The sequence below is a fragment of the Piliocolobus tephrosceles genome, chromosome 3 (genome assembly GCF_002776525.5).
Source record: "Piliocolobus tephrosceles isolate RC106 chromosome 3, ASM277652v3, whole genome shotgun sequence".
NCBI classification, from domain to species: Eukaryota; Metazoa; Chordata; class Mammalia; order Primates; family Cercopithecidae; genus Piliocolobus; species Piliocolobus tephrosceles.
In genome coordinates, this window is record NC_045436.1 from 56,289,575 (window position 1) to 56,311,583 (window position 22,009).

Genomic DNA, 22,009 nt, shown 5'->3' on the forward strand with positions numbered 1-22,009 from the left:
GGAAGTCATTACAATGGCACTTTTAAATATTGCAGATAATTATAAAGATAACTATACTGATAAAAGAAACTATGAAATTGTTCTTTAACTGGGGGAATAGAAATTTCTTGCATGCTAACTAGTTCCAAATTACCCACAGGCACAAATTTTAAATGACTTGAAATAAGTCATAGAGAAGTACTGATGTCTAAGTAAAACAAATCAAATTGCTTACAGAAATGACCAGATATTTATGTATAAAACAACTGCTGTGTTTCATATCTGCACCTCAGAAGGATTTTTATAGCTTTCACTTTAAATTGTACTAGCTGAGATAGACCACTATACAACAATTAAAGAAAAAGAAACAAAATATTATAATATCTCATGTATCTAGTGTTACAGAGAAGTTGCTATCAACGGCTGCATCAGTTAGTTAACTGGAGGAATGACACGAACTATGAATAGATGATCATTTTTCAGAGAAGTAGAATATAAAAAATTCACCAAATACAACAAAATAAATAATATTTTAAAATAGCACAAAATATAATAAAATTCAGATAGAGAAAATGAACAGGGTTATTTTATTTTATTTTTTTCTGATGCCAAGTTATCATTTGTTTCCTATTCCTGGAGTTGAAGTGAGTAAACTTTTTGATAATGACAGATTTATTCATAATTCCTGGATAAAGGGATTTAATGATAAAATAGAATGACTAGTATATTTCTAAGACCATAAAACTGTCCCAAAGAAACTGAAAAAGTGAGAAAATTAGGTTCACCAATCTGTATGTATATAAAAAAGTAAAAGAACAACAAAAAAAGCTCACCCTCAGAGTACACATAGTAGCACAACATGGAAGAAAACTAATCAGAAATTAACACATCAAGTAAAAAAGAAAAAAATCCTGCAAGAGAGGTCTGTTCATTTAGTGGTGTATGGGCCTATATGAAAGCAAGGCCTTCTATAAAAATATTTATTTTTGGACTTTAACATTGGATAGTGACACCATATTTATGACATTAGAGGAAAATACAAATCCTAGAGAAAACACTATACAGAGGTACATAAGTATGAGAGTAATGTGTATCAATAAGAAAAATCATTTTATTTTGAATTCTGTGTATGCTCTTACTGCACTACTGAGTTCAACAAATTATGAAAACTCACAGAAGGCAGGCTGAGATAATGAAGGGATTGGAAGAAATGTTACTAAACAAAACATGTTCTGCAATTTCAATCAACTAAAAACTTGAAGTGCACATAGACATAATATAGATACCTAAAATTTTCCCCCATTTAAAGTTTATCCATAAAAGGTCTAGATAAAGCTTTAGCAGTATTCTAAATGAACTGTTTTAGAAATTTATTTTTTTAATCATGATATGGGTGCGTCAAGTTGAAATTTCAAGAAGGTTAACAAGTTGGCAAAAATAAAATTAGGTCAGGAGACAACCAGAATGACTTTTAGTATACTTGGACTAGTCCAAATGTTGTATAATATGAAAGCAAGATGGGCCATGAAAATAAATGGTTCCCTTTAGACTCTAGAAAGCTCCATTGATTCAGAAATGTAGTTATTATGATGCAGTTTTTTTTTTCACTTCATTCAGTCCAATTTATCATTGTATGACACTTAAATATTTTCACGAGTATATTTTGATGTAATTATATTGAGTATCTTATGATTATCTTCAATTTTTAGGAATTAATTATGTTTATTGGCAAGAATCAACAAGTATCCAAATAACAAATACTTATGCCTTTATTACTGTATAGTTCAGGCTGATAAGAACTGAATTTCATGTTCATTTACTGACAAAAATCTTAAGAGATGGTGTTCAAAGTATAAAGCCAAAATCATAAGCAGGAATGACTATAAAAATATTAAAGTGTTTTAACTAGGAGGGTTTTCTGAAATTATACTAATAATATAACTTTTGTCAATTACATTACTGACTTTATATTCATTTTATATTTTTATTTATGGAGATTATCCAGATGGTTTTACACATAACTTATTGTGTCATTTTAAAGAATGAATTATTTTAAGTAAGATGTCTATGGTTCTAAACAAATCCTTAAAATTTTCATGATAAAAATGCAATGCTATTTTAAAACTCCAGAAAATATTTTCTTTCATTTTAACATGATTATTTAAAGAGCTGCAGGTAATTATTAATTTTAATTAAAAATGAAAGTGGTATTTTAGTGTTTTTAATTACGCTAATGAAAATTAAATGTAAAGTAAAACTGAAATTTATTAACATTTTAAGGTAAATGTAAATATAGCATTTCTGAATATATGGCCATGTTCTACATGTTTAAATTTATTTACGCAGTCTTTGAGTGAATCCCTTTGCTCCATATCAACTTAGCAAACTATGACATTATAACAAAAATAAGAGAAAACAAGCTCAGAAAGTGCTCATGAATAACATAGCAAGTATTGAAAGATGTGTTTAAAATTATTCCTGATTTTTAAAAGTCTCCTTTTATTAAATGCATCATTTAGGCTCTTCATGGGTCTTTTGTTAATACATTAAAATAAAAAGAAACATAACTGTAAGCATATTTGTAAGAACATGAAGTACATTATTTAATGTTTGCATCCATCTATTTTTGTGTAAAAGTTGTTTTCTTGCAGTTTTTAGTTTTAACTTTAGCAATCGGAGGTACAGAAATCAAAAGTTATTTGTATTGACAATGATCTCTTTTGTAATTTTAAGCATATCTTCACTTCCTTGTCATTACTGTAGAATTGACAGTGATAGTTTCATTAGGCTTTTCAGAGCTTTACACAAACATAACTAAATACACTGCTATTTTTCCTAACATTAAAATGTACATTATATTCATTATGAAACTGCATATTTAGCAAAAAAACCTATAACTTTAATAATTATTAAAATATTCTGATTAAAAGCAAGTAATTAGTGCCAATTTTTAGCTTTTTTAATTATGTAAGGGACTTGCTTTTAGACTTAAAAGATGACACTATTTCTATTCTGAATGAAAAAGAACACAAGTATCAATAACTATCACCACATGAATTTGGGGGGCAAAATGGTCAGGAGTAGTCTTGTTTTAGAGTTTATATTATCAGACTAACCATAAATTTTTTATGATTATTAAGTCAGAGCCATGTGTAATTTTAAATATAATTGGATGACTCTAAGATGACATTAAATACTAAAAGTTAAATAAAAAAAAAAAAGTCTAGATATGATTAAAGTTGTATGAAGAACTAAGAAGAGTAGAAGTGAAAACAACAAAATAGCTATTCTTCTGCAAATTTCCCACCCCGGGTCACACGTCAACCCAAACCCTAAATTTTGAGCAGTATGAACTGGCTAAAACAGATTAGGGGGAAAAAAAAAAAAAAAACCTACTATTAAAAACTAATTCATTCCAACATAGACATATATATATATGTTGAATATATATATGAATAATGTGCAAATAATTAAAAATTTCCTGATGAAATAACAGATGCATTCTTTTGATTTTTAGCAACACACATAAATGTTAATAAATTTTATAATCCCTGAATGAGATTTCTAAATGAAATACCAGATTCTTAAGAAATAGAAAAATTTGCATTAAATATATATGCAGCAATAATATTTTCATAATAAAAATTGCTTCCAATGGTCTTATTAATAAAAAAATCTAGTCAGTAAAGGAAAGACATTTGTAGATGTTTAAAATTCCGGTCTATATGTAAGTGTAATTTCACCAAGAGCACTAAGAGCAAAAGAGGGCAAGTTGATTTTCCCACTATATTTGAAGTAGATTTACCTGTTAGTATATGGTAAAAGCAAATATTGTATTTATTTAGAAATACAAATTTTTATTAATCTGAATCATATGCCCTTCACTTTTTGCCTTGAAATTATTAATAATGTATTTCTTTAATGTACATTCTTAGTTTAAGTGAAACAGTAGTTAAATTCACTGTTTAAAATTTGGAAAAGTTTTACTTTTAATAATAAATATAATTTTGAATCCAGAATTCAATTTCAGAGGCAAAGACCACATCATGTTCCTCACTTATTAAAATTTGGTTTTAGGCTACTTTATTTCACTATCATGTGTGGATTTGTGAATTAAACTTAAGACATTAGCATCCAAATTGCATTTCAGACATCTCAACATTTCCTGTCTTTAAGTATTCGTTCTGTCTTTGTATAACTTTAAAAAGTAAAGCAAAACAAATGATTTTTTTGGTTCTGAAGTGCTAAAGTGGTATATCACGCTGGGGTATTTGGGGTTCTGAGTAATTTGAAAAGCTGAAAACAATCTTTCATAAAACACCCCCTGACTATTGTTGTCACAATGTATGCATCTAATAAAAGACCATTCCTTTAAGCATATAACACTTGTCTATTTGCATTATCTCTGTCCAGATTAGTAGCCACAACCTCAATGCATTCAATCTTTGCTTTTCACATTATACATCATAAGGGCTAAAATAAATATTCTTCTGTTTTTTTTTTCTTTAGGTTTTTAAAAACACTTTTACTTTTCAATTTCATCGATCATAAATGAAATGACATATCTACAATCTGTCTCATCTTTTGTTTCTAGCTTATAAGTTCCACAGTTATTTTTGTAGTAGATGAAAGAAAACATTATGTAGGATGGATCTGCTATACAAGATAAGTCATCTTTTGATTGAGTTGTCATGAGTTTTTATCTTTGTCAAACATTATTTATGTAGTTTGACCAAGATATTGAATTGTCAGTAATATTTATCCATTAATTAAAAGAAAAATATTTCTATTTCTCATTACCAAGATCCTCAAAGGAAATGCATTATGGAATCTCAAAGCATTTTTATTCTTCACAATGATTATATAAAATAATAAATTTGGAGAATATAGTCCTATATTTTGAAAGAGCTGAGTGCAATTATTAATGCCTCAATGTTAGAGGAATCTATTATTTTAAATAAATAAAGAATATTGCTCTAAAGTGCTGCCAGCATCCTGTCACTTTTATCCTTGTTTCTTAAAAAAACCTGAACTCCATTTTTACCAAAAAGAGTGGAATGTTGAACTTTATCTCCTCAAAGGGAACACTTTTACAGAGCCCTTTGTGTAATACTTACTCAAATATGGTGGTTTGTAAGGCGCTCGCGTATTAGACAGCAGTCCGTCCAGCTCCTTCCTCTCCAGAGTGCTGTGAAGGGCCTTCTCTTTGCCAAAGGTAGAGAAGGACCGCTCCGCCCCAGGCTGGGCTTCTGGAGTTTCAAACACCTCAGTGTCTGGAACAGAGTCCATGCCGGGTACATGCAGATTGCTGCGATAATCAGCAGCCTGGCGTCCATCAGAAGGGACAAAAGAAGGCATCCAGCACCGATCTGAGTGGCCCAGAGCTTTACATTCCTCAGTGCAATTGGAGAACAGATCCATACCTGTTAGCAGAAAAAAGAAACTACAGATGTAGTATTCACCAACATGACCAGTTACTTAGCAGTGTAAGATTACAGGCAGCATGACGGGTGACAAGTGAAGGTGTCTTAACAAATTTTTCCTGGCTTATCCTGACAGAAACCAAATATCATTTTGTCTCATTTTTGTTCATCACTTTAAAAAGAGAAAGTGATCGGCAAATGTAAAAGATAAGACTCTTCTGGCAAAGAGGTCTCTGAAATAGATGTTTCTAAACTACGTAGGGTGTTGGGGAAAATATTGGCTCTAAATAATGTAAATAACTGGGAAATGGTGAGTAAAAAAAGTAGACATCTTTTAAAAAATCTCTCATGAAGCGTATAATAGAGAAAACAACAAGGTGTAAAAGCTTTAAAATCCATGATCCCTAACAATGATATCTGAATTTTTTCCTTAAAAACAAATAAACATAAGAAATATGCCAAGCACCAAAAATGATATTTAGATTATGAAATTTGAATATGAAGCAGAAAGTGAAATTCAACAGAAATGTGGTATACACAGAGGAAAATCAGTAAAAATCAAGAATAAAATACAATTTCATTAGCAGCCAAAAGCATATTTTCTGAGGTTTCTAGGAAATGACTTCCTAAAGGTATTCCTCAATGACACTGTGGTAGTCCATATTACTAAAAACCACTTATCATTTACCACCTTAGACAAATCCAGAACAAACGACTGTAATTAGTGAAACCAAGGTAACCAAATGCAGTGTAAATCAACTGCAGATACTATTGACAAATATCTTATTACTTGCTCTATATTGGAACACACTTGTCCTAGTCAACAAAGAGTTGTTTGCTTACTAATCCTATAATACCAAGATCTCAGAGGACAAGTTCAAATTTCATTGTCTTCCTTAGATTGACAAGATTACAAACATTATCTGATTATGATCAAGAAAGGTCATTCAGTTTCTTAAGCAAACCATAAGAATTTTCGAGCAATACAGAATACTATTTAATATGAATGCTGATACATAGCACTACACAGAAAAACACATAAACAAAGATAGCATTTTAATGTTTTTCTAAACATAGTAACATATCTATCAAATATTTTAAAACAGGGCCGAAACGATCTCAACCTATTCTCAAACTTTAAATGGATAAGAAGCTCCCCGGCTCACGGGCATGGAGCTGGGTGTGGAATGACAGTGCCTAGTAGGCCACTTTTATTTTTTAAATAATATTAAAAAAAAGAAAAAATAATTAAAAAAATCTAAAACAGGATAAATTTGAAAAACAAAAGTATATTATTAGACTGTAGAAAAGAAAGTCGAGTCCATACACAGTCTGGAAAAACATTTTTTAAATCAAAAAAGTAATATTTATTTACTGAACATACTTGATTGTTACTTCTATTAATATCAAAAATGATTTGAGCTCTTGAGCAAGTTTTGAATTTTTAATTCCTGATAGTATTCTCTTATATATTGATTTATGTGTGTTTGTGTATATGTTATCTGCATATAAAAAATAAAATAATTTTTCAAAATTATGAACACTCTAGTTTGTCTAAAAATAATTTTTCAAAATTATGAACACTCTAGATTAGTTTGTCTAATACTATCTAGATTATCTAGATTATCTAATACTTAACTCTAGTATTTTGGAGTTAAGAACAGCTAATTACATGAATTTTAAAAAGTAACACAAAGCTTCTTATCATTTATTAATCTCACTGTGTAATGACTTTTTAAAAATTTTATATTAAACTATGTAGGATGCTAAGTCTGACTTTGATTATAATATTTCACTGATAATTTTCCTGTATAAGTCTAGAAATAAATTACTGATCAGTGAACTGTTGAGGAACAGAAACGTGAGCTGAAGCTGGGATTAAGGAATCTGACTGAGAACAGCATGTAAAACATGTAAATGTTTCACTAGACACCAGAGAAGCTCACTCCTTTATCCTATTTTAGGAAGAAGATATGTGAAAAGAAAAAGAGAAAGGGAAATAGAATGTCCCTGATACACATTTACATACTAACTAGGTAGAGGCTACAGAACTAGAGAGAAGATTTATATTTTGACATGATAAATGCTGCCTATTTGTTAATAGAATGATAGGGGAACATAGATGTTTTTGATAGTAGAAACCGTCTTTAAGAGTAAAATTATTATGAGCAATTATTTATTTTTAAAATAAACTTAATACATACTCAATTTGAATAGCTGATATAATTACATTCCAGTATAAATTTGAACTAATACCATTTTTCCCACATGACGAATAAATACCATTTTAAATATGCTAGATAAGACAATATACAACCTTTCACATATTTTTTTGCACCTAGGCCCAACTACTCTTCTACTTGTGAATATGATAATTCTACACATAACTTTAATAATCTAGTATGTCAACATACATTAGGATACTGCTTGATTTTGGTAGAAATTACTTTTATGTAGTTTATACCCCAATGTGCCCATTTTCCTATCTGGCAAGTATGTTTTTCTTCTGCCTCTTTCGATTATTTGAGTTTGGTTAAAATTTCCTCAGATTACATAGTAAAGTTCACACAAGTTGAGAATCGGTATTAAAAATAAACTATAGCAAGTGCATGGCAAAAAAAAAAAAAAAAAGTGAAGACATAGAAAAGTTTTTTTGTTTAAAGAACAGTATCACTCTACCAAGGCAATAAATGTGTAAATAACGTTCTTAATAAATCTATGAATTAATCCTTTTAAAGTGGAAGTCCTTTAGTAATAACATGCAGCTTCATACAACTAGAAGGAAAGGTAAGGTGGCTCAAATTGTACATAAATGTTTCACCAGTTTTATTGATAAGTGTACCTATTTCTCAGGAAGAAAAATCAGATATAGAAACAAACATTTAAAACATAACATTAATAGTAAATCAATAAACTTCAGATAAGTAACAGAAAAATTAATTGAAAATTGATTTTTTCATTTGTTGTGTAGTTATATAGTTTGAGAGCCACATAAATTTATTCCGTTACAATTCCTCACCTTCGGAAAACATTGTATAACTAACATTTTATCTTTTATCATCTGTCGTTAGTCCCATTAAATACAGTACTTTAATTACCAAATAACCAGAGGTATATTTAAGTTTTATTGTGATAAATGACTTTATGATGCACAAGGATGCCAGATATTACAGTAGCTAGGATATATTAAAATGCATAACTTTAATACTGCTCTTACAATTTTTTAATAGCTCAAATTGACACTTCAAAAGTTGGTAAGTTTAACTTAATTTTTCTTTTTCTCATTCAATGCCCTTACTATGGAAACTGTGGGTTTTTACAACAGAAAATTACAGACCAAACCTCAATTAAATTAAAAAAAATTAAACAGACTTTAGGGATACATGTGCAATTTTGTTATATGAATTTATTGTGTAGTGGTGTAGTCTGGATTTTTAGTGTAACCATCACCTGAATAATGTAAATTGTACTCATTAGATAATTTCACATCCCTCACCTGTCTTCAGTCTTCCCATCTTTCAGAGTCTCCAATACCTACTATTCCAAACCTCAGTTTTGAAATTTTGATAATATCCAATAAATGTTTCAACATATACCTTTTACTTGCAATCTCTCTTTCTAGTTATTTATTTTTTCCATTTTTCAGAAATAATCTGTTCTGCAAGGGATGACAGCTGACGTGATAGACTGCCTGTTATGCAAATATATATGTAGACAAATTTTGAAGTACGTGGTTTTCAACTGGCAAGTAACTTGTCCTGTATACTCAGAAGCAGTGGATATTTCCATTGAGACCAAATTGTGATTTCAGAAATTTTAGAATTCAATCTGTGCTATTTTTTTGGTGACTGTCATAATACAATATTGTATGAACATTTCTTTTTGTGCAACAAGCTTTCATTCAAAACATTTATTTTTTTCCAAATATGATAAATTATTTTTAAAGAAGATAAAAATCTTCTCATGTTTTGAGAAGATTTCTAGTCTCTTAACTACTTAAGATACATTAATTGTAACCGCAAAAATTGCAGTATGTTTTAGGAAAACATGGTTTTGAAGCAGATAGTTATTAACACAACTCACTCATGAAAAAATCAAAATAAGTCCATAAAATTTTCTCCCTACCTATAATCTTTCAAAATGTATGTATTTTTCACCATTTCCTCTCAATATTTTGTCTTCTATATTGCTTCCAGTTATAAATCTCTCCACATTTTCAAGTTGTAGCTCCAAGTTTCACCAGTGAATAAGGTTTTATAAATACTGGTGTAAATTCATTTTGTACATAAACCCAAAAGCAAATTTGACAATTATCTAAATTCTTAATGGAGTTTGGAAATAGCTATTTGTGTTTATAATAAACCAATAATTCTATTGCTGATATTGTAGTAATGCAATGGCTTAACACATTTCAATGATATATTTTATCTACTAATTTGAAATAACTGACCAATCAACTCATTTTATTTTTAAAATTCATAGTCAAATTTTGATCATGTATTGTATCTATATCTATAATTAGTTAGAAACTAAACATAGTTGGAAGATAAGTTCTCCTATAACTGAAAGAAAAAATTATTGAAGAGAAATTTGGTAATTTTCAGAGAATGTCTAACAAGTAATTCAATCACTCATTAGGATTCTTTCTTCAACATATTTTTTTAAAGGCACAAGGTATTAAAAATAAATCTATAATTAAGCTTAGCATTATTGACAGTGTAGGTATTTTATAACAGGAAAAGCAACCTGTCACTACTAACAGATCACTTTAAATATACCTCAAATAATATTAAAATGTTTAAGAATATACAATTTAAAATATTCTATCTGTACCCTAAAATAGAAAAAAAAATTACATTTTAATCTAATGTCATAATAAAGTTGAAAACATATTTCTTTAAAGTCCAGTTCTTTGGCTATTTAAGCTGTGATTAATCAGTTTTTCCTCTTGTGATGGTTTATGTCTGCATTTACCACTTCTCTTTGGACTACTGCCATATCTAACCAATACATCAATAGTGCACTGAAAAAAACGGAAAGCACCTTGACAAGGCTATAGAAAGAAAGTGCCACAGAGCAGTGGTCAAGGCGAAGAATTTCACACATGGAGCCAGGTGCAGTGGAAAACTGAAAAAGCTTATGTGATTCTCTGTGCAGCTGTCTTCGTGTTTAAAGCCCTTCTATGAACAACGTTGGTGATGGCAAATGGCTTAGAAAAAAGAAAAGCAAGAAGGAGGGGATGTAAGATAGAACAAAAAAAGAAAACTATTCATAAAAGAATAAATAGAAGGCATATCTAAATAAATAATACAGAATAATGTTAATGAAGAAAAAGAAATAGTAGTAAAGAAAAAGGAAGTTTAAACAGGTGAAGCACTGAGCTAAATAGTCTGTACACTATAGTGTGGAATGTGGTACAAACTGAAAGAGAGAATTCGGAGTCTTTATCTTTCCAATGTTAGCTTTGCTTGATAATCTAACTTTTCCCCACTAAAACCTAGTTAAGTGAGATTTGCTTATTATAGCATAATGGTTTTATTTCCTATCCTGAACTTAGAAAGCTATGCTATGAGTAATATTACCCAATTTTGCAAAATAGTAAGATCACTAATATCTGGCTTTATATTGAAATACAACAGATTTATCTGAAATGGGCTTAAATTTTTGGAAATAGTCTAGCTGCCTGATGTGAGGCTTATAGTACATAACAGCAGTGTGGATTGAAAAAAGTCTTTAAGTAAATGCATTTTAATTCTCTGCATTTGAGGTTTTATACTTAAAAAAGAAAACACTTCAAAATCATTCTTATAATAAAATTAGACATTAAATCTGATTGCAATTCAGCACACAAAGGTGCAATCACTTCTTAACATAAGTGCTTTATTACAATCCTAAAATAGCTATTATTGTGCCCAGTATGTTGTGGCTGCCCTGTAACTACTAATGAGATACATAAACGGATTGCTAATTCTGTAATACTTTTACATGTTTAAGAACTTAAAGATAAGGAAAAAATTTTAACATTTTGATAAAAATAAAAACTCCCTGGCTAAAGTGTTTTCCACAACCATTTTAACATTTTCGTATTCTTTTAAATGCTTTGACATCTCCAATAATTTGAAAGAAACATTACAGAAATGGTAACACTGGGTGACTGTAAAATAAAGTAGCTACTGGGAAGATGCACTGATAAGAATATGTTCTCATCTATCTTCCAAATTTGGCTCTTTTTGCAGATGTTTATTCATTACTCTTTCTTCAGTTAGGGTATTATGGGTCATTATGTCTGAGGGACTAAACTAATTGAAATGTTCATTGAGATTGAAGTGCTACAAGAAAAACAAAGCGGGGCGTGTGGGGTGGGAAAGGAGTAAAATGCATCCAAAGAAACATGCAACAGATACTCTTTTTAAAACATTAAACATTTTGTTTTAAAAGTTTTAAAAGGCTGACAGTTAAATTAGAAATTCTGAAAAAGAACAAGAATGAGCAATGTTAAATGTACAGTTTTTAAAGATAACAATAAATCATATGCCATATATAGGGCAAAAATGAAAGGGACTTTGTACTCACACATAAACTTCTGGCAAGATCTGGTTTGTTGTCAGGTTCCCAGACACTAAATAGATGCTCTGTTCACTTAGCGTGAAGGCCCGCAAGGGGCAGGGACCTCCGGGGATTCTTGGCAGTTCTCAAGTCTCATTAGGCCTGCATATTAATGACTCACAGCAATATAAAGAGACCCTTGAGCAGCCTTTTTTCCCTTCCTCTTGCCTGGGTTTCCCAAGGCTAAGGCAGCCACAGACACAGCACACATTAGCCAAGTGAGGGGCTTGTAGCAACCACTGCTGCCAGGCCACCATGGGGTGTACGCTGCCCTTTGACACACTGCCTCAGCACCATCCAGAGGTCCACCAAGTGTGTTAAGGAATGAGTGCTCTCGAGGACTAATATCACCTTGAAAATAAGAACCTATCACTCTATGGTTATATTATTAACTAAAATAAAGGTCCAGTCTCAACAGAGCTGAGTTGAAACCAGAGACAGTCTAAGATCAACATTTTCAGGAGTTAGAAAAGTTGACTAGCCTTTCTATTTCTTCATGTGTCATATAAACACAAAACTAGTTAGAAAAAGTAAAATATTCAACAAATATCATTCAAAGATGAAAACCAAATAATTAGGAAAGATACCAGAAGTTTATTAAATCATTTTCATTTTAACACACTTATTTTATTTCATGTAAGAGTTTCCTTTTAGTATCAGTGATAAGAGTTACCAGTATCTCATAAAACTTGACTTATAAAAAGAAAAGTAAAATAAAATAAAATAAAATAAATATATATCACATTGAAACCGTCAGTGACTACCATCAAGCCCAAATATAAATATTCTCAGAGTTCACCTTTTGATATGTCATGGACCCTGTTGAAAATATGAAGAAACCAAGGACACTTCAGAAAATACACATTATCACGTATTACCTAACATTCTGAAGCCTAAGACTCAAGATTAGAAACCCTGTTTTCAACCCATTAATGACTTTTAATCACCATTACTTTTCTCATTCAATACTTGGTGGTGTGTAAAATGCATTGCCCTGAAAACAAGAAATGTGGATTCTAGTGTTCAGTCATCCATTTATCCTCTTATGACTTTGTGCAGGTCAATCAATTTTACCCATCTTCAGTTATCTCATCCATAAACAAGTTTAAGAACACCTTAATTGACTGAAGACTGGTAACTGTACCAGGTGAGAGAGCTACGTCTTTCTGTATGCAGTGTGTCCATTAAAGAACATTACATAAGCAAGATATATTTCATATTCTGAAACTCTCCACAATGAATTCCTAACTTTAACTCTGCAAAGGAACATTGCATTTTTACAATTCTCTTTAAGTCTGCAATTATCAAAGTAGAGTGACACTCTTTTTCTGTAGGGTTACCAGCATTAAACACACGGAAAATTGCCTAGGACATCATCCTTCCTCGGTTTATTTTTAAAAATAAAAACTATAAAAGGTAGCATTTAGATTGCCCTTTGATCACACTTACCAGCTGATTGGCCACGGTTGGTGGCATCATGATCACTATCTCCCTGTTCACTGTCTCCATGACCACTGTCCTTAGAGCTCACTATGTCGGCTTCCTGAAATGCAGAACTAGAAGTACAAAAATGTGAATATTAGAATCAAAAAGGTGAAGAAACACAGAAAACATTCTTCTGCCACCACATGGTCACAGATGGTGCTGCAGACCCACAGACCTCTTAGTTGGCTTTGTTTCTGCATAAAGCTAGTTTTTATAACCTAAGCGTAACTCTTTAAAATGATCGATTAACAGTCATTTTGAGCACTTAAACCATATAAAGTTTAGGCATTATTCTATAATTGAAGCTAAATACATGTTTATATCATTTTCATAAAATAGATATACATTTGGAACAGTAAGGAAGACTATCAGAAACTGTGTAGGAGTGTAAATTGACAAAATATTCAAATACATTTTAAATGTATATAAATGAAATATAATGTATAATTTTTAATGTTTTGTTTAGGAAACAATACAATCCATATTTATGTCCTGCCTTAATTGAAAATATTTTATACATTTTAATTTTAATTTAGAATAATATACCTACTTTCTACTTTTACTAGGTAGTAAATTGTCCATTACTGCTAGGGAAAAAAAGAGTTCATACCTGTTAACTCGGCGAGGTCTGTCAACTAGATAGCTGAGCTCTGCTCGCTGGTGTTTAGTCTAGAAAAAAAATAAATAAATAAATCAAGAGCATTTGAATGCTATGGGTTGAACTAGTAGTCTACTTTTGAGGTTAGGGACTATATCTGGCTTAAGTAATTGTATATATTTTTATGAATTTCCAAGCTCTCCTAAGACCTCATCCTAGTGATTTCTGTGTAAGGGCAGGGGAGATATGCAGAGACACTTGAAACCACATTTTAGTCACTTGTAAAGGTTAAAAAAATAAAATTGGCTAACTTTAAATGTGTGTGTGTGTGTTTTAAAGAGAAAATACAAATGACTTCATGGCTAAAGCTCATATACTATTGTCTCTAACAGAGTCAACCTGTTTATATTCTGCAGTCTTTATTTTCAGTGGCTTAAAAAAGTGTTTAGGTGCATACTGGTTGACACGAGAAAAACAGCACGCTCAATAAGCAAAAAGTTTGGATATTTTGTGGAATTATGTTGTTGTTTATTTTCAAAATGTGCTTAAGATACAAATGAGCTGTACAAATATTCATGAAATTCAATTAATAATATCTAAGACTCAAATAAAATAACCTGCCAGGAAAGGAGTTCATAATCCTGCCCTCCCCGCCACACCCCCATTCTTTTCCACTCCAAAGGCTCTCTGCATTTGCCTCCCCACCTCTACCGCCCACACACCTTTCCGGTCCAAACTTTCTTTTACATAAACCAACTTTGTTCTCCCCCCAACCCCCACCCTCCAGCTCTGTCACTTCTCCATGCTTTTAAAAAGAAGTCAGAATTGACAAGCCAAATTCTTTTATGAAGAAAGCCAACAGCAGTGATTTATCCAAAACAATGGCAAGAAGGTGATTATCAGCTAAAAAGATATATTTAAGACAACAATTGTTTAAGCCTTTCGTTAGTTTACTCTTAACAGGGGTTTGTGCCAAAGCAGCTTCATTCAAATTCACACTGTGTGGGCGCTCGGCTTCAAGAGCGTCTGTAAATGCTGTCCAGAGCCGAACTGAAGGATTTTTTTGCAACCCGAGTTCAGAGGACAAGGATCTGATAACTTGTTCACTAAAACATGCATTCGAGGTTAGACAACTGTGTAAAGTTAAACAATCTATAGCTTACTTGTACACGCGACTGAAAGCATAGTTAAACAAAGCAAAATAGAGCCAACTTTATTAACGCCTGGGACAGACGCAAAGAAAAAAGACCTTTGCCAGTGCTAGAAAGTAAGTCCCTCCTCCACATTTCCCTCTCCCTTCACGCAATTTCCCTTTATCCCCAGGTTACCGAGAAGGGAAAGGGCTGACAGGAATTAAGGTTTTAAAGGAAAGATGGAAGAGCAAAGGAGGGAGCTCCAAGGTGGCAAAGTACCAAGGGGACGGAATGAAAATAAATGTGAAAGAGTGGAACAACGCGAAAGTTAGGTTACACACGAAGGAGTGGGAGAAGGTGACCGCCCATCTCCGCTCCCACAAGGATACACATAAGGTAATATCCTAAAAATAGATACACAGTGCAGCAGAGATACAAGGGCCGGGCTAGAGGAGGCTTTCTGATGGAGGAGATGAGAGATGGTGGTCCTTTCGCTTCAGCCTTACCTCGTTGGACAAAATGCTTCCGTTGGAGATGATATCAGGCTGCTGGTCGGTGTAACCGGTGACTATGGCCCCGCAGGGGTTGTGCTCAGTGTCCGTACTCCGCGAAGGGCTGCAGGGCTTAAGAAACATCAAGTCGGTCTTGGCGGACTCTGGGGTCAGGCAGACCTGGTAGCAGTAATTCTGGTTGTGGTGGTGGGAGCCAAAGCCCCCGGACTCCTCCACCGGCACCTGGGCCGGGTTACTGGGTACATTGGAGCTCTGCACCAGCATGATGTCCGACTTGCTGAGTTTCTTCTTGCGCGCCCGGGCTTGGCGGCCACAGCAGGTCGAACCTCCGCCACCGCAGCAGCAGCAGCAGAGGCAGCAATCGCTGGCCAGACAAGTGTAGATGTTGAGCTTCTTCTCTTTTTGGCAACGCACGGCCAGCACGATCATGGCCAGAAGGAAGATGAAGGACACCGAGCCCAACGCGATGATGAGGATGAGGGTGAGGTCTAGCGAGGTTTCCCCGCCGCCAGAGCGGCTGGGGCGCTGGTGCTCTCCTGACCCTCCGCCTCCGCTCCCGCCCCCGCCCTGGGGCTCCACGGCGCCATCCACCAGCTGAACCACCAGGGTGGCGGTAGAGGACAGGGGCGGCTGCCCATGGTCGCGCACCTCGATCACCAGCTCATAAGGCCGCTGGGGGTCGCGCTTGGCCGGGACTCGGCGCGCTGTGCGCAGCTCCCCGGTGCGCCAGTCCATGCGAAAGAGGTTCATTTCGTTGCCACGCACAATGCTATAAGTGAGCCGGGCGTTCTCGCCATCGTCCGCGTCCACGGCGGCCACGCGGGTGAGCAGGTAACCAGGCTCCGCCGAGCGGGGCAGCACCTCACGCGCTGGAGTCCCGTTGCGCCCTGGTAGAGGCGCCACGATGGCAGGGGCGTTGTCATTTTGATCTACTATGAGGATGTTGACAGTGGCGTTACCCGCCAGCGCCTGGGGGCTGCCAGCATCCCGGGCTTCCACCTGAAAACTGAAGTCCTTGAGCTGCTCATAGTCGAAGGAGCGCAGGGCGTACAAGTAGCCGTTCTCAGAGTTGATAGACACGTAGGTGAAGACGCTCATGCCCTGGATCTGGCACTCGAGGATAGAGTAGGCAAGCTGGGCGTTGGCGCCCTCATCGCGGTCGGTGGCGCTCACCGCGTAGATGTAGGCGCCAGGCACGTTGTTCTCAGTCACATACACGTCGTAGACCGGCTGGCTGAAACGCGGCGCGTTGTCGTTCACATCCGACACTTGTACCTGGATCGACTTACTGGTGGAGAGCGCAGGCTCGCCCCGGTCCCGGGCCACTACAGTCAGGGTGTAGGAATCCCCCGCCTCTCGGTCCAGAGGGGCTTCGGTAACGATGGTGTAGTAATTCTTAAATGAAGACTTGAGGCGGAAAGGCACGTCTCCCAGTAGCTCGCACTGCACCTGCCCATTCTCCTCTGAGTCGCGGTCAGTCACGCTGAAAAGGGCCACCACAGTGCCGGGCGCCGCGCCCTCGCTCACCGCCTCCTTCACGGTGCTGAAGCTGATCTCTGGCGCGTTGTCGTTAGCATCCAATACTCGCACTAGCACCTTGCAGTGCGCAGGCACGGCGTTGGGGCCCAGGTCCTTGGCTTGCACGTACACTTGGTACACTGGGCTCTCTTCATAGTCCAACTCGCCGCTTACCTCCAGTCGGCCAGTGCGCGGCGAGAGTCCGAAAAGCTCCCGCGCCCGGGGAGAAATGTGGCTGCTGAAGGAGTACACGACCTCACCGTTCTGACCCTCGTCCGGGTCTGTGGCGTTGAGCTGGATCACGAGAGTGCCTGGGGGCGAGTTCTCTGGTAGGGACACAGTGTAGACGGGTTGGTCGAAAGCGGGCACATTGTCATTGGAGTCCAGCACTCGGATGGTGAGTAGGGCCGTGCCGGTGCGCTGCTGCTGGGGGGGCAGGCCTGCTCCCCCGCCACCTCCCCCTCCTTCACCTACTCCTCCCCCTCCTCCCCCGTCCACCGCGGTCAGCACGTAGCGGTGCACCGCTTGCTGCTCTCGGTCCAGTGGCTTCTCCAGCACCAGCTCAGCGAATCGGTTGCCATCCCCCTGGGTTTGCACGTCCAGGGAGAAGTAGCTGTTGGGGGTGATCTCGTAGTCGCGCAAGGAGTTGGTGCCCACGTCTGGGTCGAATGCGCTCTCCAAGGGGAAGCGAGTGCCTGGCGTGGCGCTTTCAGAGATTTCCACCGTCAGGTCCGGCTCTGGGAAAGAGGGGGGATTGTCATTAATGTCCAGCACCTCGATCTCCACCTGGAACAGCTCCAGGGGGTTCTCCAGAAAGACCTCCAGGTGCAGGACACAGGAGGGGCTCTGTTTGCAGATTTGCTCGCGGTCTATTTTCTCGTTCACGTACAGCACCCCGGTCTCCAGGTTGAGGTCTAAGTAGGGGGTCCTTGAGTTTGGCACCGTCTGAAACCCGCGAGCCGAAAGTTTTGTAATGTCCAGACCCAGATCTTCAGCGATATTACCCACGAAAGTGCCATGTTCCTGCTCCTCCTGTACCGTGTAGTGAAGCTGGGAAAAGACTCCTTCCACCATCCAGAGCAAGGCAAAGAATAATAGCACAATCATCTCCAAAAGGAAAGGAAGTAGCTTCCCGCAGCCAGTCAGCTACCCAATCACCTCCCCCACCACCACGAAAAAAAAAAAAAAAAAAAAAATCTGAAAAAATACAAATAAAAGTGCGCTACGTAGGGGCTCCTGTGGCTTTCTGTCTTTAAAAATCTTACTCCTTTTGCTTCATTTTAGAGCTTCCCGCAATCCAGCCTCATTTTTTTTTAATCTTAGCACAGGAAGGGTGACAGGCGTCCCCTTTCCTCATCTGTAATCTTTCCACTGACCAATTAATAAAATAACGATAATACAATAGTCAGCGTCCTTTATTCCGACAGTCTTGGCGCAACGCGGCGCTGGCAAATCCCAAAGAGGAAATTTCGGTATTTCAAGACTGTCCTCGGTTTGTCTTCTTGCTGATGGGAGAAGAATGAGGAGGAGAAAAAAGAGGAGGAGGAGGAAGAAGAAGAAGAGGAGGAAGAGGAGAAGGAAAAGGAGATGCTGTTGGCACCGTTAAACATGCCTCTTAATGTCAACGGCTGGCAAATGCAAAAGGTCTTAAAATCAGCGACAGAATTTTGTGCCGGAAAAGCACAGAACGGCTCTGCAGCTTAAAACTTTCATTCTCTTCATTTCTCCGGATGGATGTTCTTCTTGACATTTTTTTCCTCTTTCATTCTATTTGTATTTTTTGTCTTTCATCGTCTTGGTTCCCTCTGTTCTCATCTCCACCGTTACTTGCCTCTCTGTAAGTGTAATGAGCAATTTCTTTTCTGCTGTTTTCTTCCCAAGCCTCTTTCCCTCTAACCTCTTTTTCCTTCCAGTCCTTCCTTCCTCCTGCTTCAGCCTCTGAGCTTGTGGTCTGGACTGGCAGTTTCTGAGCTCCGAGCGCTCGGCTTTTCCGTTTTTGCGCAGCGCCATCATTCTGCCAACCAATCGCCGAGGAGCACCACCCACCGCACTGCCGGTGACTGGCCAAACCGGCCGCCAAACAGACACGTCACGGGGCAGCCGGGCGGGGAGGGACAGAACTCTCGCCCGAGCGGCCGGGGTGAGTGTGAGTGTGAGAGCGAGAACAGCCCCGCAGGTCCCGAGGCGCTGGCTGGGGACACTGCCGCGGAAAGTTCCCAGTCCCCAGCCGCAGGTAATGGGAAGGGAATAGAGAGGTTCCCCTGTTTGCATCAGCAAATGCGAAAACATAATAGCAACAGCTGCGGTATCCTCTCCTAGGAGCGGGATTTCCGATGATGCTAACATTCTTTTTCCTTTAAGGTATTTTCCCTAATACGCATCATGTAACTAAATCATCTAGAAGGGGAAAAAGTAGCGCAGGAGCCACTAATTGGCAAGGGTTACCTAATTAAGGGACCCTAGCAGAGATTGGCAGGACATTTAAAAAGTGGGTGTTATATGACATGTGTCAATCTAAGGGTGAGGGGTCTGACGGGGCCGTGAGGAAAGGGGTGAAGCAAAAGGAGTAGGGGGTGGAGGTGGCTCCTAAAAAGCGGAGGAATTCAAGCTAAAGGATGTGGGATGACAGCGCTTATAGACGGGCAGACGCGTTCGACGTGCCTCTTTCTTCCCTAAATACATATTCACAAAATATTTATCAAGTAGATTAACTCAAGGACCTAGCTTCGAGCCGTGAGTGCGTTTATCAGTGACTGAGGAGTTTGATTTGAGCCGCTTCCCACGAGCCCGCCATCCTAACGCCGAGCCCTTGGGCATCCGGTACACAGCAACGCCAAGCGCTGCAAAGCGCCTCTGATATCCCTGCGCCTTGTGCGGCCAAGTGCCACGCAGCGGCTGGGAACACCGACTATTTTCTAATTTTTTTGGCAATTGGAGATCGATCCCTTTACCCACCATGCTAGAACAGACCACTGATTTCTGCCGATCCTGGGGTCAGCCCGCGGGGTGAGGACAGTAGGGTGGCGGCGAAGGCGGGCGGGGTGGTGGTCAGGGACCGTGCACAAGAGGGGCCCGAGTGTGCACCGCTGCGGGTATCTGCGAACACGTTTGCACATTCACGGTACTGGCATCCATCCTCTCTGGCCCAGGGCTTAGCTCTGGGTAAGCCCCAGCGGAGCCTTCCTGAGTTCTGAAGGACGCGCTTGACCAGCTGTGAGTGCCCATTCCGGAGGCGCAGGGTCAACGCGGCACATCTACATAGCTAGTTCTTGTGAAGTTAAAACACAGCGCGAACTCTTTAATGCTGGGGAGTGGATAGAATGCCAATTCTCTAAGGAAAGATATGTAAATATATATTTTTAATTAACGGGCTACTAGCAAGGAATTGTTTGTTTATTCACGACAGAAGCCCCTATTCAACCTCCTTCCTTTGCAAAGAGATAGGAAGGTCCTTTGCTGCTTTCTGGTAATGAATGACCCAAGACTGCGATCACCACAACCTGCGGGAAAGGTAGAGTCTTTTACCCGACCCGGAGATACGTTGCCATTCCCTCCTGGCAGGGAATTAAGGAGGGCAAGTGTCCATGGGCGTGATTGTAGCCTGAGACGTGCTTCTGAGAGTCCCACGAATGCACGTCTACTGCCCCGATTTCCGCGCCACCCCCCCACCTCCCCGCAACGCCGGGTCCCCCCGGCCCCCGCACTTCGCTCTTTCATGAAGATGGGTCCTGCCTTTGAGCGCTTAGGAAAGGATGCCAGCAAAAATGGCTAATCCTTTTCCAGCTGCAGTAAATTGAAGACTGACCAAAGCCAAGCGAAAACCGCTGCAGTTAAAATGATTTTAGCATCATGTCTGCGGCTGAGAATGGAGCAGCAGTGTATAAAGGGACCTGTGGATCAATGAAAAGGAGATTATAGTGTATCTGAATGTTAATACGGTATTGCATCTGTACTTCCCACCCCTCCCCCCTTTCTTTTTCTTCAGATCTGCAGAGTTGAAATGAAATGTTTTGAGCTCTTCAAGCTGACTCGTCAGAATACTGGAGCCTTTTAAAAAATGACGGTAATTTTCTAATGTGTTCATTTGTACGTATGGAAACACTTGTGTGTGTGCGCGCGACTGCGCGCGTGTTTGCATGTGAGAGACATGCAGCTGAATGACAATGCAGATCCAGAAATTGGGGAAGAGGGTTTGTCCCCGAAATGTAGGTGAACTTTGAGCTGACTTGGGGCGTATGCTGAAAACCAGAGAGCTTCCAGAGGTGGAGATGAGATGGCCAGATTTGCCTGTAAATAATCACTATATCCACTGTAGCGCTTGAGCTGCTTTTTTTTTTTTTTTTTTTTTGGTAGCAGCTGTGTTTGAATGGAATTCTCTCCGCAAACGTGGGTTACAGGCGTCTCCTAGCGGCGAAATCAGCATAGGGCAGACCAGAGAATTTTGCTTTGGAGAGCTCGCCTTTTGGAGACTCTACGAGATTTCTTGGGTCATAGGTGTCTGTGTCTGCACCAGCGTCGCTGAGCCCAGGTCCCCTAGAGGTCTCGCCTCTCCGACTTCTAGTCTCTGTGGCGCCAGCCAGGGACCGGCGGGGTGACGGTGGGGTCTTCTTCCCAGCAGAACAGAACAGAGCCTGGTCCTCCACCTCCCGCTAGATAGCTCCAGCAAAGGGCAATTCCAAGAGCATTTTGTTTGGAGCCAAGATCAGATATTGGCATTAATAGTCTTCTGTGCCCCTTTACCCTAGAGCCTTTAAA

General features: G+C 38.1%; 1 protein-coding gene across 2 annotated transcripts in view; it reads right to left on the minus strand.

Moving 5' to 3' along the window:
- Positions 1–19,220, minus strand: part of PCDH10 (protocadherin 10) — a 41,909-nt gene extending 22,689 nt beyond the window's left edge. For both annotated transcript variants that reach the window (XM_023217604.3, XM_023217603.2), the window contains exons 1-4: positions 15,731–19,220; positions 14,104–14,162; positions 13,458–13,564; positions 5,097–5,402 (exon numbers count right to left, since the gene is read on the minus strand). In XM_023217604.3, the coding sequence (XP_023073372.1) occupies positions 5,097–5,402; positions 13,458–13,564; positions 14,104–14,162; positions 15,731–18,361 (3,103 nt within the window). In that variant the 5' untranslated portion in view covers positions 18,362–19,220. The remainder of the gene's footprint in view (positions 1–5,096; positions 5,403–13,457; positions 13,565–14,103; positions 14,163–15,730) is intronic.
- Between the last annotated feature and the right edge of the window lie 2,789 nt (positions 19,221–22,009).